The sequence below is a fragment of the Varanus komodoensis genome, unplaced genomic scaffold (assembly GCF_004798865.1).
Source record: "Varanus komodoensis strain SLA01 unplaced genomic scaffold, ASM479886v1 scaffold133, whole genome shotgun sequence".
Taxonomy (NCBI): Eukaryota; Metazoa; Chordata; class Lepidosauria; order Squamata; family Varanidae; genus Varanus; species Varanus komodoensis.
The window spans coordinates 117708-133896 of NW_025335384.1; the positions used below are offsets into that span (position 1 = coordinate 117708).

Genomic DNA, 16189 nt, shown 5'->3' on the forward strand with positions numbered 1-16189 from the left:
ACAATTCTTGGTTTTATCAAGTAAATCTCTACAACAAAGACTCATTAGATTAAGAATGGACGTTTTATAACTGATACAATTTAGAGACGTTCAGTGATGAGCCATTTTTACTGCCACACGTCCATTCAATATCTGAACACATTCATTCCTCTTAACTCTGTTACAACCATAAATGAGACATTTATCAAAGAAAGTGGACATGGCCTTACTTGAAAAAAACCACCTGGCTCCACCCAGGAATTAATCTAGGTTATTATTTTTCTTTTTGTGTAAAAGAAACATCGTTCACTGACATTTCAGCAGTTGTCAGTTAATTGGCAGCGACTGGCTTTTGTTCATGTAGCTCATCTCATCAGCCAATCTTACGTGATATATGAGTAGCGTCCACATTGATCAAATTCCCACAGAACTTGAGCTCTTTTCACATTCCAAGGCATTACAGGATTTGTCACCTGTGTGATTTTTCTGTTAGAAAAAAGATACGTATTCAAGCTGAATCTCTTTCCACACTCCAGACAATGTTACTGTTTCTTCCTGTGTGAATTCTTTTATGCAGTCCAAGAGTTCCCTTCTCACCGGAGCTCCTTCCACATTCCAAACAATGATAGGGCTTCTCCCACTTATGGATTTTCTGATGGGAACGAAGATACCTATTCTGATTGAATCTCTTTCCACAATCCAGACAATGTTATGGTTTCTCCTCTGTGTGGGTTCATTGACGACAACTGAGAGTTGCTTTTTGAATGAATCTCTTTCCACACTCCAAACAATGAAATGGATTTGCCCATGTGAGTTCTTTGATGCTGTGTGAGACTTACCTTGTGCTTGAAGCTCTTTCCACATTCTAGACATTGATGTGGTTTCTCCTCTGTGTGAGTTCTTTGATGGGAATGAAGATGCCTATTCTCACTGAAGCTCTTTCCACATTCCAGGCAATGATAAGGTTTCTCGCCTGTGTGGGTACTTTGATGCCGGGTGAGACTTATCTTGTGATTGAAGCTCTTTCCACATTCTACACACTGATGCGGTTTTTCCCCTGTGTGGGTTCTTTGATGGGAACGGAGATAGCTATTCTGACTGAAGCTCTTTCCACAGTCCAGACAATGGAACGGTTTCTCCCCAGTGTGGGTTCTCTGATGCAAGGTGAGCCTTGTCTTCTGCCCAAAGCTCTTTCCACATTCTAAACACTGATGTGATTTCTCTGCAATGTGGGTTGTTTGATGGGAATGGAGATGGCTGCTCTGACTGAAGTACTTTCCACACTCCTGACAATGATGCGGTTTCTCCCCCGAGTGGGTGCGTTGATGACGAGTGAGAGTCACTTTATGACTGAAGCTCTTTCCACATTCCAGGCAATGATATGGTTTCTCCCCAGTGTGCGTTCTCTGATGCCGGGTGAGCCTTGTCCTCTGCCCAAAGCTTTTCCCACATTCTGCACATTGATGTGGTTTCTCCCCTGTGTGGGTTCTTTGATGGGAACGGAGATGGCTATTCTCACTGAAGCTCTTTCCACATTCCGGACAATGAAATGGTTTCTCCCCCGTGTGCGTTCTTAGATGGCGAGTGAGTGTTGACTTCTGCACAAAGCAATTTCCACATTGTAAACACTGATGCAGTTTCTCTCCCGTGTGAGTTCTCTGATGGGAATGAAGATGCCTATTCTCACTGAATCGCTCTCCACACTCCAGACAACGGTATGGTTTCTCCCCCGTGTGAGTTCGTTGATGACAAGCGAGGCTTATCTTGTGTTTGAAGGTCTTTCCACATTCGAAACACTGATGTGGTTTTTCCCCTGTGTGAGTCCTTTGATGGGAACGAAGATAGCTATTCTGACTGAAGCTCTTTCCACATTCCAGACAATGGAATGGTTTCTCCCCTGAGTGGGAGCGTTGATGACAAGTGAGAGTTGCTTTATGACTGAAGCTCTTTCCGCACTGCAGACAATGAAATGGTTTCTCCCCTGTGTGAATTCTCTGATGTCGGGTAAGACTTATCTTCTGCCCAAAAGTCTTCCCACATTCGAAACACTGATGTGGTTTCTCTCCAGTGTGGATTCTTCGATGGCAAAAAAGCTGGCTACTCTTACTGAATTTCTTCCCACATTCCAGACAATGAAATGGTTTCTCCCCCGAATGGGTTCGCTGATGACAAGTGAGATTTGCTTTTAGACTGAAACTCTTTTCGCACTCCCCACAATGATACGGTTTCTCCCCTGTGTGCGTTCTCTGATGCCGGGTGAGACTTATTTTCTGCCTGAAGCTCTTTCCACATTCTAAACACTGATGTGGTTTCTGACCCCTGTGAGTTATTTCCTGGGAATTAAGATAGCTATTCAGACCACAGCACTTTTCTTTGTGTTTTCTTTCATGAGAAATGAGTGGTATCTTCTGACTAAAGCTTTTTCCGCACTCCAAACACATATAGGGTTTTTCTGCTGTGTGAATTTTTGACTGAGCTTTATTGTTTGACTGAGAATTGGCAATTTCCACCTGGCTAAGGCACCTGTCCCTTGCCTGACTCGTATCTGTTTCTTCCGGGATTGTGACATCTTCATAGCCATTGTCCTGAGAAGTCAAGCAATTCTCCAGCCTATTCCAGTTGGTTTCAGTTTTCTTTCTTTCCTCTGTGATGTCTTTCCACGGCTCTCTTCCAGGGGACGTCCCACATGGTTCTCCCTGATTCTTCACATTCCAGGTGTCACCTTTTGCAATGAAAACAAGAAATTGGTAAAAGCCAAAATTCACAAAGGGAATCCAAACTGAGCCTGCACAACGAATGATTCGAATAGAAGAGCTATAAAGACTCAGACAAGATGCAGTTCTTCTCATTTGCTCAACTCCCTCTATTCAGAGGCACTACCTGAGGGTGCCAGCCCTGGAATAAGTGTCCGGAGATTTGCATAGCCCCCACTGCTCTATTAGGAGTGCCTTAAATTTCTGAGATGGATGCATCCTTGGATAGCTGCAGCTCAGCACCTCTGCTCAGGAACACCCTCCCAACTCAAAGAGGATTGAGATGTCCCGGACAAGCAGGTACACACCTCTTCCCACCACCTAGGAGTCTTTCTTGTACTCCTTTGTCATCTTGAAAATATGCAACCTGTTACCCTTGCTCAGTTTTGTGGTAATTTTATAAAGCCGGGAGGTTTATACACTTGGAGTACTAGTTTACCAGAATGGCCTCAGTTATTGTTCCTCTTCTGGGATATCTTTTCCCAAGCAGCATTTTCTCACTGCTGTTTTTTTTTTTAACACCTGGAACTATTCCAGTTTGTCTTGTAACTTTCTTATGGTCTCCCTGAGGCCTTTCTTGAAGCTGCTGCATTAAAGTACAGTGTAATCATTTGGTGATTCCAAGATTTCATAAGTCTCATTTTCTTTGGAATGTCTTCTTCTGGGGGTGATTTCTTAAAAGGCAGCATCAAAATACCAAGAGATGCCACACTCTTTTCCTTGCCATTCCTGCATTTGGAACCTGACCTCATCAGGGAGAACGGGGACGGGGAGCTTTACCGAGAGAGGCCAGAATCCTGCGATTCTCCTCCATGATGTGGCTGTGCAGGGCTCTCTGTGCTGGATCCAGCAGGGCCCACTCCTCCTCCGTGAAGCACACGGCGACCTCCTCGAAAGTGACGTGGCTCTAGATGAAAAAAATCAAAGGTTTCCTTCACAAAGATAACCTAACACGTCCTGCCTCGGCGTGGGATGCCTCTCCTAGGGAGGGAGTGTGGCCTCCCGCCATAAAAACTGTGGCTGTTGCACCACTCCTGGAGAAATCTACTCTGAACCCGACCAATGACAACAAATTTGGATCAATTTCCAATATCCCCTATTTGGGCAAGGAGATTGAGCAGGTTGTGGCCAGGCAACCAGTCTATCATGGGGGAAATGGCTTCTCTGGATGCACTCCAACTGGCCATTAGGTCTGGGTTTGGGTCTGGGACAGAAGCTGCCTTGGTCGCCCTATGGGATGACCTCTGCCAGGGGAGAGACAGGGGAAAGCAACCCCGCTGATTCTCCAGGACCTCTCACTGGCTTTCCATTCCATCTACCAAGGTATCCCTCTGGAATGGTTGGCTGGATTGGGGGCTGTGGGCACTGCCTTGCGGAGGCTCCGCTCCCACCTGGCCAACCGTCCCTAGACCGGGGTGCCGGTGGACTTTTGCTCTGCGACGCTGCCTTTGCATCATGGACTTCTGCAAGGCTCTGTTGTGTCCTCCGTGTTTTTTAACATCCCCATGAAGCCACTGGGAGACATCATCAGAAGGTTTGAGCTGAAGAGTCTTTAGGATGCTCTGCCTCTTGTTTGCATCCAGTCCAGGGGAGGCCGTGACCACTCCTAACCGGGGCCTGAGCTCGTTCATGGACTGCATGTGGCCAATCAGTTGAAGTTCAATCCAGGTGAGATGGAGGTGTTGTTTGTCCGTCTGTTCACCTGAGGAGTTCTTAACCTGTCCTGGACAGGGTTGCACTCCCCCAGAGGACAAGGGTTGCCGCCTTGGAATGCTCCTGGAGCCGGAGCTGTCACTCGCTGCTCGGGTGGACTCAGTATCCGGGAGTGCTTTTTATTAGCTGGGGCTGATTTGTCAGCTGCGTCCCTGCTCGGATGAGGGGAGCCTTGCCGTGGTCAGGCAGCCTTAGTGGCTGGACTACTGCAATGTGCTCTACGTGGGGCTGCTGTTGAAAATGGTCTGGACATTGCAACTGCTTCAGAATCAGGCAGTGCGCCTGCTCACGAGAACCAGAATTCGCAAGCTACACTGGTGCCAAACAGGCCAAACGCAAAGTGCTCATGATATCGTACAAAGCCCCAAATGGCCTGGGGATGCTACCCGAGGGAGCGCCTCTCTCCGCACATACACTCCAGGTCGCTGCAGTCGACATCCGAGGCCCTCTTCTGTATTCCTCCCTCGAGTGAAATGAGGGAGGAACTGGCAAGGAAGGGGGCATTTTCCTGCACTGCACCCCAGTTAATGAATTCTGTCCCAGAGGGGATTATCCTGGCACCGACACTGTTCTCTTTTAGACACCAGCTAAAGACGTTTGTGTTTCACAGATATTTTAGAGCAAGACTCTGTCAGGCTTGATTTCAAGAAATTATTTTGCAGGTTTTCGTTGCCGCTACCGTGCAAATTCTGCATGTATGGGTTCATAATTTTTTGGATGTATATAACTACTTTCTGCTATTTTTTAAATTGCGTTGTATCCCCCTTCGCCGTCCATTTATTTAATGTATTTTTAAGCACGATACTAAGTTTCTTATTATTTTTATTACTGTTAGTGTTACTACTGTTTTATTGTACTGTTGTTTTTACTGTGGTTCTGACTGTATGTAAGCTGCCCAGAGAGCCCATGGCTAATCTGGCAGCATATAAATCGAATACATAAATAAGCAACAGCCCCATGAGATAGCTTAGGCTTGGAGAGAGCGAGTGCCAGAAAGCCACCCAGCGAGATTTATGGCTGAGGGGGTACTAGAACCCGCATTCTCTGTTGTTGGGGGATGAGTGCAGTCCAGGAAGGAAGTGCCAAAGGGGCTCTGGCCCTCCTGTCCTGGCAGGGATCTGGTCAGGCATGGTGAGCAACAAGCTTCTGCAAGGCACAGGCCCCCAGGCGGACCAGGTGGGCACGCCTAATGGTCAGAGCCTTGCCAGAGAAAGAGAAGGAAGAAGAGGGATCCATACTAGCCCTTGAGGAAAGTAACAGGCAGAGGGACCCTGGCTGCTTGCCTCTGTTCCGCCAATGAGTCGCCACCCTACCTGATCCCGCTCCATTCCATCATGAAGAAAAGGAGAAGGCTGAGACCCCGCTGATGCTGTCGTTCCAGGCCCTGCGAGAGACAAGGGAAGCTGGCAGCGTGTGCTTGCTGGAGAGCCCAGGATGAGACCTTGGAAGGGACCCCTTGGAAGGCAGAACTGCCCTCCCTACCAAATACCTGGAACTCTGATGCAAGCATTAGTGCTTGCCTTATGAGTCAACCCAGGCATACTCTCCATGCCCCAGAGCGTGGGGCTGGGCTGGGCCCACTAGGCCAGCCTGAAATACAGCCATGCTTAGATCAAGCCTTACCCTGAAGAAAATCAGCCTGTCCACCACCTTCCCACTGGATCTCACTTTCAAGGGCCCTTGGTCTGGCGTCTGCTGGAGCCTTCTCTGCTGCAGGGAAATCTAGACCCACTTCTGCAAACAGCTCCCGTGCCTGAAACAGCAATGGGGATCCAGGACATGGGGCGGGTTTGAAAAGGAACTGGAGCAGCAACATTTTCGGTGGCAAAGTATGCGGCATCTCACCATAGGTGGATTCCCACTGGGGAGCAGCTTAAAGATGTGCTCCATACTATTCTGGCACCATTGGACAAAATGCTCTCACCTGCTGCCCTTCCTGTTTCTTGTATTCAGCCTGGCTCCGGAGGAAGCCCTCCGCCAGGGCCACTGCCTGGCAACACGTCTCCGCTCCGCAGTCCCTCACCCAGCTCGCCATTTCTGCTGGAAGGATGGCCAGGAACTGCTGCAGGACCACCCGGTCCAGCACTTGAATGTTTGTGTGTTGTTCTGGCTTCAGCCACTGGCGGGAAAGATGGTGGACGTGGTTGCAAACATCTCTGGGAGTGAGAAGCGTCTCTCTCCGTGGTCTCATGTCTCCAATCCTGAAGGGAAAGTGCAAACAGAAGTCAGCTGAATAACTAAGAAACTGCCCCCCTTCAAAGGGCCCCCAATCTCCCTCAGGGAGGGCGGTCCTTGCTGGGGAGCCTGGTCTCCCTCCCGCCGCCCCCCGTCCCGCTCCTGGCAGTCTGGCCAGACCCGCAAACCAAGGAGGGGCGTCGCGCCCCGGGACCCACCTTTGCGCAGCGGCAGCGGCGCCGCTCACGGAGCAGGACGGCGCCCAACGAGCAGCGCCGCCCGCCCCGCCCCGCCCCGCCCGCGCTCGGGCCGAAGGGCCGCCGGCTGCTAGGCCGAGGCGGCGGGGAGCCCGAGCGGGCCCGGCCCTCGCTTCGCCGCCTCGCCTGCCTCGCCGCGGAGCCCTGGGCAGGGTCCGGGGAGGGGCGCCCTCCCGCCCGAGGCTGCGGCTCGCACGGGCCTCTCCCGCGCCCTAGGCCCGCCCCCCCGGCAGCTCCGGGCGCCCCTCCGGCCAGCGCTCCGGGCGGGTCGCGGGGCTCACCTGACCCCGCGGAGGCGGCGCGGCAGCCGCACGAGGCCCACGTCCCTCCGCGGGAGCAGGAGGCGGGAGGGCGGCGGGGGCCTCTCCCGGGGGGCTCGCCCCGCCTCCGGGCCCTCCACTTCCGCTCTAGGAGCCCCGCGCTCCGTCTCCTTAACCCCCTGGACGCCGAGCGGCAGGGCCCGTGCGCTGCATCTGCCCCGCACGGGCCTCGGGCTTCCCCTCCGCGGCTGCCGCGGCGGCGCTGCTGGGCTCGGTCCCGGAGGTTTTCCCGCCTTTGGTTGGCGCAGCCTTCCTTGCGGCTATTGCCGCGCCGTTCGCGGGCGGCCGGGCGGGCTTCTCCCCGTCGCGCTGAGCGCAGGGCCAAATAAGTCAAAATGGTGTGATCCTTTCCACTTGTGTACCAAGGAAGATGTTCCGAAGGAGGGGGGAGGAAGCGGTGCTATTCCATAAAACCGCAGGAGGATGGGTGGGGTGGTATGATCTGCCCTTCGTTTGAGCCCGTTATCAAGTGCCAAGCAGATTTCCCTGGACTGGTGCCTGGTCAGTGCCAGCTACATTTCAAGGATGCTGACAGGCTGCTTTCTAGAAAAGAGGGTTTTTCTCAGGCCTGGTTATGAGTCCGTGATTGTGTGATTTAACCAATGAAAGCTCTACCTTTTGGTTTGTGCATCAACCTGGCTCCACTTGTGTCATGATTTTTCTCCATTTGTCTAATAGAATCATTGTTCATCGAAGATTCAGCAATTGCCAGCAACTGGCATTTATGTAGCTCATATCATCAGCGAATCTTCTAGTGTGTAATATGAGTTCTTTCCAAATTAATCAAATTCTCTCTTCTAAGTACATTCATGGCATCCACATTTGAAGCCGTTTTAGATTTTTTCTGTCTTTTCCTATTTATTCGATTTAGTTTCCGGCCAATAGCTGGAAACATCCTATACTTAGGATATGTAAAGGATATTACAATCCACTTCCATCACACTATACTTACGATCTTCAGTATTTGATAAAACAAATGTTTAAGAAGAATCCCAAGTATCAGTTAGTACAATTCTTGCAAGAAACTGCCTGGCAAAGCACATCGGAAATTTTGTTCAGCAGATGTATTTGCATACTTACACTCTGGAAAACTCATAGTATTTGGGTTCTTTTGGTGGGAGGTTCAGGTGATTTTGGTCCTGTCCTGGACAGGGTTGCACTTCCTCTAAAGGACAGGGTCCGCAGCTTAGGAGTGCTCCTCAACCCGGAGCTGTCCCTGGAGGTTCAGGTGACGGCGGTGGCGAGGAGCGCCTTCCTTCAGCTTCAGCTGATCAAACAGCCGTGTCCTCACCTGGATGAGCATTGCCTAGCCTAGCAATGGTGACACATGCTCTGGTAACCTCCCGGTTGGACTACTGTAACGCACTCTATGTGGGGCTGCCCTTGAAAGTGGACTAGATACTTCATTGGATACAAAATAGAGCTGCCAAGTTGCTGACCGGCCTGCTGTTATTCTCATAACATGGTCCTCTATCAGCTTCACTGGCTCCCAACTGAAGTCTGGGCCCAATGCAAGGTGCTAGTATTAACCTACAAAGCCCTAAACAGCTTGGGATCAGGATACCTGAAGGATTGTCTCCTTCCCTATATGCCCTCATGCCCCTTAAGATGGGCGGGGGAGGCCTTGCTCCGGGAGCCCTCCTTGAAGGAGGTACGGAGGGTGTCAATCTGGAGGAGGGCCTTCTCTGCGGTGGCGCCTGGACTATGGAATGCGCTCCCCAGAGAGGTTCTCCTGGCACTGACTTTATACTCTTTTCAGCGCCAGGTAAAGACCTTTTTATTCAGCCATCATTTTAATAATTAAGGTTTTTAGATGCTTTTAAGATCTGTCCACAGTCGCATTTTCTTTTTCTTCCTTTCTTTAGTTTTATTAAGTGCTGTTTTATGTTGGCTTAATATCTGTTTTAAAGATTGTATTATTATAGTATTTTATTTTAAATCAGTGTAAGCTGTCCTGAGCCATTTGTGAGAAAGGACAGGATATAAATGTTTTATTAAATTAAAAATTAAAATTATTTTATATAGACATATTATCATCTTTTAATACAGTGGTACCTTGGCTCACAAACTGTTCCAGGATGCTGGTCGTGACCCAAAGTGGTCACGAACCAAGTTAAATTTCCCCATAAGCTTCAATGTAAATAAGGTTAATCCGTTCTGTAACTTTTTAATCCGAAAAATGTGAAGCAAAGTGACAAACAACAACAAAGATGGCGGCCATCTCCCCACCCCCATCCTGAGCAAGAACACGGCCATTGTGTCCCCCCGCAGCACGACCATGATTGCGCCTGTCATCCCGACACGCTGGGGAGGGGGAGAGACGGGTGCGAATGGGGCGCACTGGGGGAGGGACAGGCGCAAACAGGGAGCATTGGGGCAGGAAGAGACAGGTGCGAACAGGGTGTGCTGGGGGGGGGAGAGATGGGCGCAAACGGGGTGCACTGGGGGGGGAGAGCCGGGCACGATCACGCTGGGGGTGGGGAGATGGCCGAGATCACGGTTGCCACCCAATGCGGAATTTGCGACCTGAGTTAAATTGTTAATGAGATTTTTGTTCGTGACCCGATTTGGTCATGAACCGGAGCATTCGTGAGCCGAGGTACCACTGTATTAAGACCTGAGGGACATAGTTAATCTTATTTTAGTGGCTGCACATAGGAAGGCAGGAAGTTGCCTTATACAAGGTCAGACTATTGTCCATCTACCCTGGTATTGTTTCCTTTGGTAGCAGCTTACAGGAGGAGAGAAGTCTTTTACATCACTTGGTACCTTGCTCCTTCGTTAACCGAAGAGAACAGAAGAGGATCCTTCTGCAGGCAAAGCGTGTTCTTTGCCACTGAGCTACATGGTACCTTCAACAGGAGGAGACTTTAACTTCACAAAAAAGAGTTAAAATTTAAACACTGTGGTCAGGATCCAGAGGGCTTGTCTGATCCTCCCTCTCGTTGCTGCTCCTGAGATCAGGAGCACTCGGGGGGGAATTCAACGTGGCATGAAGAGCTGCAGTTCAAATTGACAGCCCGTTCTCATCCTGGCGAAAATTTCAAAAAATACTTTTCTGCTTACATGCAGATCTGTTTGGAACTTGCCATTGTTTGTGACTACCCTTATGCTCTGTATTTTGAATATTCACGAGAACATACACTATTTTCCACTCGTTTTAATTGCACTATGCTCTCTCATGCCTTATAGCATGATATATACTTGCACAACAGTTCATGTTCGCAAATTAATTTAAAATATTTGCTGATTACAACTAAAGTGCCTGGAGTCTGTGTATTTTGTTTGATTGGGCTGCGGTTGTAGAATGCTTACATGGAAATAAGTCTTATTGAACTCAGAGCAGATTACTTTTGAGCCGGCTTGTATAGAATTGCACTTTTAATTGATAAATGTTCTTTTTAAATTTTTATTTTTTTAACTTATACAAATACATAGAAGAAAATGTAGAATGGAAAAAAACTAATATAAACATAACAGACTAAAGTGAACAAATAAGCAAAGTTGCCAAGGGAATTATAAACAAATACAGCCTATGTAATGCATCCCCCAAAACTGACTCTCTTCATATCTTCCCACACTCTATTAGAGTTTGCAAAACTTTAAAAAACAGTATTCTGTACATCAACAGGTTTTTCAATCAGTTCAAGTTCTATTGCTTTCATTTTCCTTTCCAAACTCCACTGAGCTCCCATTAGTCTTGCTAAGAACAATAAAATTTCCATTTGTCATTATATTCTTCTAATGGTCTTGTTATGTACGTGATTAATTAGATTAGCAGAATATGCAGTGATGGCAAAGCCATTCTCCATCGTCAGGATTTGCCAATTCCAACTTCACTCACCTTTCATTAGCATTTAGAATCCAATCTGCAATATCGAATCCTACTTCATTACAGTATAGCTTCAAATTAAGTACAGTGGTACCTTGACTCACAAACTTAATCAGTTCCACGGCTCTGGTTGTGACCCAAATTAATTGTGACCCAAGTCAAATTTCCCCATAAGGTTCAATGTAAATAAGGTTAATCTGTTCTGTAACTAATTTTTTTTTAATCAGAAGAATTTGAATCAAATTGACAAAGAACAACAAAGTAACCAGGCACTGTACAGTACAGTGGAGAACACTAACCTGGGTGGAGGGGGAAGTTATTATTTTGAGGGAGAGTCCCCCTCCATAAGGACACTGGGGAGATCTCCTTCAGGGGTTTCCTCTCTTCTTTGTCTCTTAGCTGCAGGGTCAATTTTGGCGAAAAATCTGTCTATAGTCACTTGTTTTTTCCTGCTCTGCATAACCCTCCGGAAATGAGAGACCACGTTATCGTTCATCAGATTCAACACTCTGTTTGTTACAGTTACGTTGGGGTGGTGCTTCTCAAAGAAATCCTGGCACTCATTCCATTTTTTCATAATGGATTGTATCACATCACTGCTAACTTCCTCCCTGTCTTCCTCTTCCTCAGTGGAATCCTCCTCAGCAAGCGCCTTCTGCTGCTCACTCTGGAGTTCAGCGAGTTCTTCTGCCGTCAGCTCCTCTATGTCTTCCCTGCACGAACATAACTACGATCATGGCCATCTCCCCTCTCGGGGGTGGGGGGAGATGGTCACGATCGTGCTGGTTGCGGGGCGGGGAGATGGCCAAGATTACACCCATCTTTCCTGCAGGAGCGCGCCCGTGATCACGCACGTCTTCCCTGCATGAACGCAACTGCGATCGTGGCCATCTCCCCACTCGGGGTGCGGGGTGGGGAGATGGCCGCGATCTTGGTTGCCACCCAATGTGGAGTTCGCAACCCGAGTCAAAATTTTCATGAAATTTTTGTTCGTGACCTGATTTGGTTGTGAACCAAGGCGTTTGTGAGCCGAGGCACCACTGTACGTCAAGGCCTCCTTTCTCCTTTCCATCCTGAAGGATTTTAAATTGTGATCCCTGGGTTCTTGCCATTCCAAATAAAACGATTTAATTGCAACTGCCAATCTTGAAAAACTTTTTCTGGTATCGCAATTGGTAACACCTGGAAAAGAAAGGTCAGTTTAGGTGACACATTCATTTTTATAACTGAAATTTTCCCCAACCAAGATGCTTTTAGTTTAGTCTATTTTTGTAAGTCCTTTTGAATTTTCATCCAAGTTGTTTGAAATTTGTCTTGAAAAAGTGCATCATTATGTCCTGTGATGTTTATCCCTAAATCTTTGACTGGGTTTTAAGTTATCTGACATCCTGATAATTGTTTTGCTTTCTTCTTCCAGCTTTGTTACAAATATTAATATAATTTTGGGTTTTTTAAGATTGATCATATATCCTGAATAAAGTCCAGATTATTCGACTTGTTCCATTCTGTGCTGTATGGACTGATGTGGAGCCAAAATGCTCAAGATTATATCATCTGCATAACATTTTATTTTATATTTCCCTCCACCTGTTTTAAAGCCTTTGATTCTTGGATCCTGCCTTATCTTTTTACCTAAGATTTCCAGTACAGGATTAAATAAGAGAGGTGATAGTTAATACACCATTGAGTAAAATCTTAGCATGTTGTCTAGCATGAATTGTGTGCATCCAATTCAAAAAGCTTGAGCCACGGGCTAAATATGGGAGGCTTTTCATTTAAAAAGACCAAGCCACATTATCAAAGGCTTTTCTGCATCCAAAAAAATAAATACAGCTTTTTCCCTTTCCTTCCTAACCCATTCAATTTCATCAATCAAGCACTATTAGAAATTTTGTGGGGAGTCAAATGCCAAAGATTGTTCGAACTACCGCATCATTGCACTCATTTCACATGCTAGCAAAGTGATGCTCAAAATCCTACAAGCCAGGCTCCAGCAGTACGTGGACTGAGAACTACCAGAGGTACAGGCAGGGTTTCGAAGAGGCAGAGGAACTAGAGATCAAATTGCCAACATACGCTGGATCATGGAGAAAGCTAGGGAGTTCCAGAAAAACATCTACTTCTGCTTCATTGACTATGCTAAAGCCTTTGATTGTGTGGATCACAACCAATTGTGGCAAGTTCTTAAAGAGGTGGGAGTACCAGACCATCTTATTTGTCTCTTGAGAAACCTGTAAGTGGGTCAAGAAGCAGCAGTGAGAACTGGACATGGAACTACAGATAGGTTCAAACTGGGAAAGGAGCACAGCAAAGCTGTATATTGTCCCCCTGCCTATTTAACTTATATGCAGAGCACATCATGCAAAAGGCTGGGCTAGATGGATCACAAGTTGGAATTAAGATTGCCGGGAGAAATATCAACAACCGCACATATGCAGATGATACCACTCTAATAGCAGAAAGTGAAGATGAACTAAAGAGCCTCTTGATGCGGGTGAAGGAGGAGAGTGCAAAAGTTGGCTTGAAACTCAACACTACGAAAACTAAGATCATGGCATCCGATCCTCTCACTTCCTGGCAAATAGATGGGGAAGAAATGGAGGTAGTGACAGATTTTATTTTCTTGGGCTCCAAGATCACCGCAGATGGGGACTGCAGCCAAGAAATTAAAAGACCCTTGCTCCTGGGGAGGAAAGCTATGGCAAATCTAGATAGCATACTAAAAAGCAGAAACATCACCTTGTCAACAAAAGTGTGTTTAGTCAAGGCTATGGTTTTCCCAGTTGCAATGTATGGCTGTGAAAGTTGGACCATAAGGAAGGCTGAGCGCCAAAGAACTGAGGCCTTTGAGTTGTGGTGCTGGAGGAGACTCCTGCGAGTCCCTTGGACCGCAAAGCGATCAAACCGTTTAGTCCTAGAGGAGATCAGCCCTGACTGCTCTTTAGAAGGCCAGATCCTGAAGATGAAACTCAAATTCTTTGGCCACCTAATGAGAAGGAAGGACTCCCTGGAGAAGAGCCTAATGCTGGGAACAATTGAGGGCAAAAGAAGGGGGCGGCAGAGGATGAGGTGGCTGGATGGAGTCACTGAAGCAGTTGGTGTGAGCATGAGTGGACTCCGGGGGATGGTGGAGGACAGGAAGGCCTGGAGGAGTGTTGTCCATGGGGTCGCGATGGGTCAGACACAACTTTGTACCTAGCAAGCAAGCAAATATGGTTGGGAAGGGAATGAAGTGCTTGCCACACTTCAAGCATTTCTATGCATTTCCTCCTAAGTAACTATTGGCTTGATGAGAACAGAGAGAACGCTTGTCACTGAAGTGCTTTCTGCACTCCAAACAATGATTTTATTTCCCTCCTGTGTGCACTCTTGGATGAGAACTAAGGTGTGTCTTCAGACTGAAGCTTTTCCCACATTCAAACACCGACAAGGTTCTTACCTGGTGTGCATTCCTTGATGCTGGGTGAACTTGGCTGCAGTTCTTTCCAGAGTCTGAACAAGGACAGGGTTTCTCCTGCGTGGGTTCGTTACTGCAGATGAAGATGGGTATTGTGACCAGCTCTCCTTCTGCGATCCTGACAATGCCAGTTTCTCCCCTGTAATATTTGATGCTGAGTGAGACTTCTATTCCCACTGATGCTCTTTCAACATCTAAGCATCAATGTGGTTTCTCCTGCATGGGGGTTTTTTGATGGGAACAAAAATGATTCTGTCTGAAAGGCTTTTAATTTTCCAAAGAAAGAGATCATTTTCCCACACGAATACTTTGATGGGAAGTGACAGTTACTTTCCTACTGAAGCTCTTTGTACAGTCTAAACAATGAGATGGTATTCCACAGTGTGAATTCGTTGATGACACACGAGAAATGACTGAAGTCCTTTCCACATTCCAGACAATGATTAAGGTTTCTCTCCCCTGGGTACGTTCTTTTTTGGGGGGGTTGGCGGGGTCAAGTTTTTATTATTTTCGACCAATAAAACAAATAATCATTCAAAAGACATTCCTGGGTGAGTTCTTTGATGCCGAATGAGACTTACTTTCTGACTGAACCTCCTTCCACATGCCAGACAATGGAATGGTTTCTCTCCTGTGTGGGTTCTTTGATGCAAACTGCACTGTGTCTTACGACTGAAACACTTTCCACAGTCCGCACATGTAAATGGTTTCTCTCCTGTGTGAGTTCTTAGATGGCAACAAAGCTGGCTACTGTGACTGAATCTCTTTCCACATTCCAGACAATGATACGGTTTCTCCCCTGTGTGGGTTCGTTGATGACTAGTGAGATACGTCTTTCGAGTGAAGCTCTTTCCACATTCCAGACAATGAAATGGTTTCTCTCCTGTGTGAATTCGCTGATGCAGAGTGAGACTTATCTTGTGTTTGAAGTTCTTTCCACATTCTAAACATTTATGTGGTGTCTCCCGCATGGGGTTTCTTTGATGAGAACAAAGATAATTGGGACTAAAGTGCTTTCCACACTCCAAACAATGATATGGTTTCTTCTCTGTGTGGGTTTGTTGATGAGAAGTGAGAGCTGTTTTATGTTTGAATCTCTTTCCACATTCCAGACAATGATATGGTTTCTCCCCTGTGTGAGTTCTCTGATGTTGGGTGAGACTTGCCTTCTGCCCAAAGCTCTTTCCACATAGGAAACAATGATGTGGTTTCACCCCTGTGTGAGTTATTTGATGGGAACGAAGATGGCCATTTTCACTGAAGCACTTTCCACACTCCCAACACTGAAATGGTCTCTCCCCTGTGTGGGTTCGCTGATGAGTAGTAAGATGTGATTTATGCCCAAAGCTCTTTCCACATTCCAGACAATGAAATGGTTTCTCCCCTGTGTGAATTCTCTGATGTTGGGTGAGACTTGTCTTGTGCCCAAAGCTCTTTCCACATTCTAAACACTGATGTGTTTTCCCCTTTTTGTAAGTTTTTTGATGGGAACAAGGTTGATTGTCACTGAACTGCTTTCCACACTCCAAACAATGAAATTCTTCCTCCCCTTTGTGGGTTTGTTGATGAGAAGTGAGATTTGATTTATCCCTGAAGCTCTTTCCACATTCCCGGCAATGATAAGGTCTCTCCCCTGTGTGAGTTCTTAGATGGGTACGAAGATGGCTATTCTGACTGAATCTCTTTCCACATTCCGGACAATG

At 47.2% G+C, this 16189-nt stretch overlaps 1 protein-coding gene and 1 pseudogene across 1 annotated transcript in view; both read right to left on the minus strand.

Annotated features, from left to right (window-relative positions):
• Positions 1-260: 260 nt before the first annotated feature.
• Positions 261-6897, minus strand: LOC123019641 (annotated as a pseudogene).
• A 5191-nt stretch (positions 6898-12088) lies between these two features.
• LOC123019638 (oocyte zinc finger protein XlCOF6-like) overlaps positions 12089-16189 on the minus strand; it is a 28684-nt gene continuing 24583 nt past the window's right edge. The window contains exons 7-8 of the mRNA XM_044422670.1: positions 14469-16180; positions 12089-12211 (exon numbers count right to left, since the gene is read on the minus strand). Of these exons, the coding sequence (XP_044278605.1) occupies positions 15017-16180 (1164 nt within the window). The 3' untranslated portion in view covers positions 12089-12211; positions 14469-15016. The remainder of the gene's footprint in view (positions 12212-14468; positions 16181-16189) is intronic.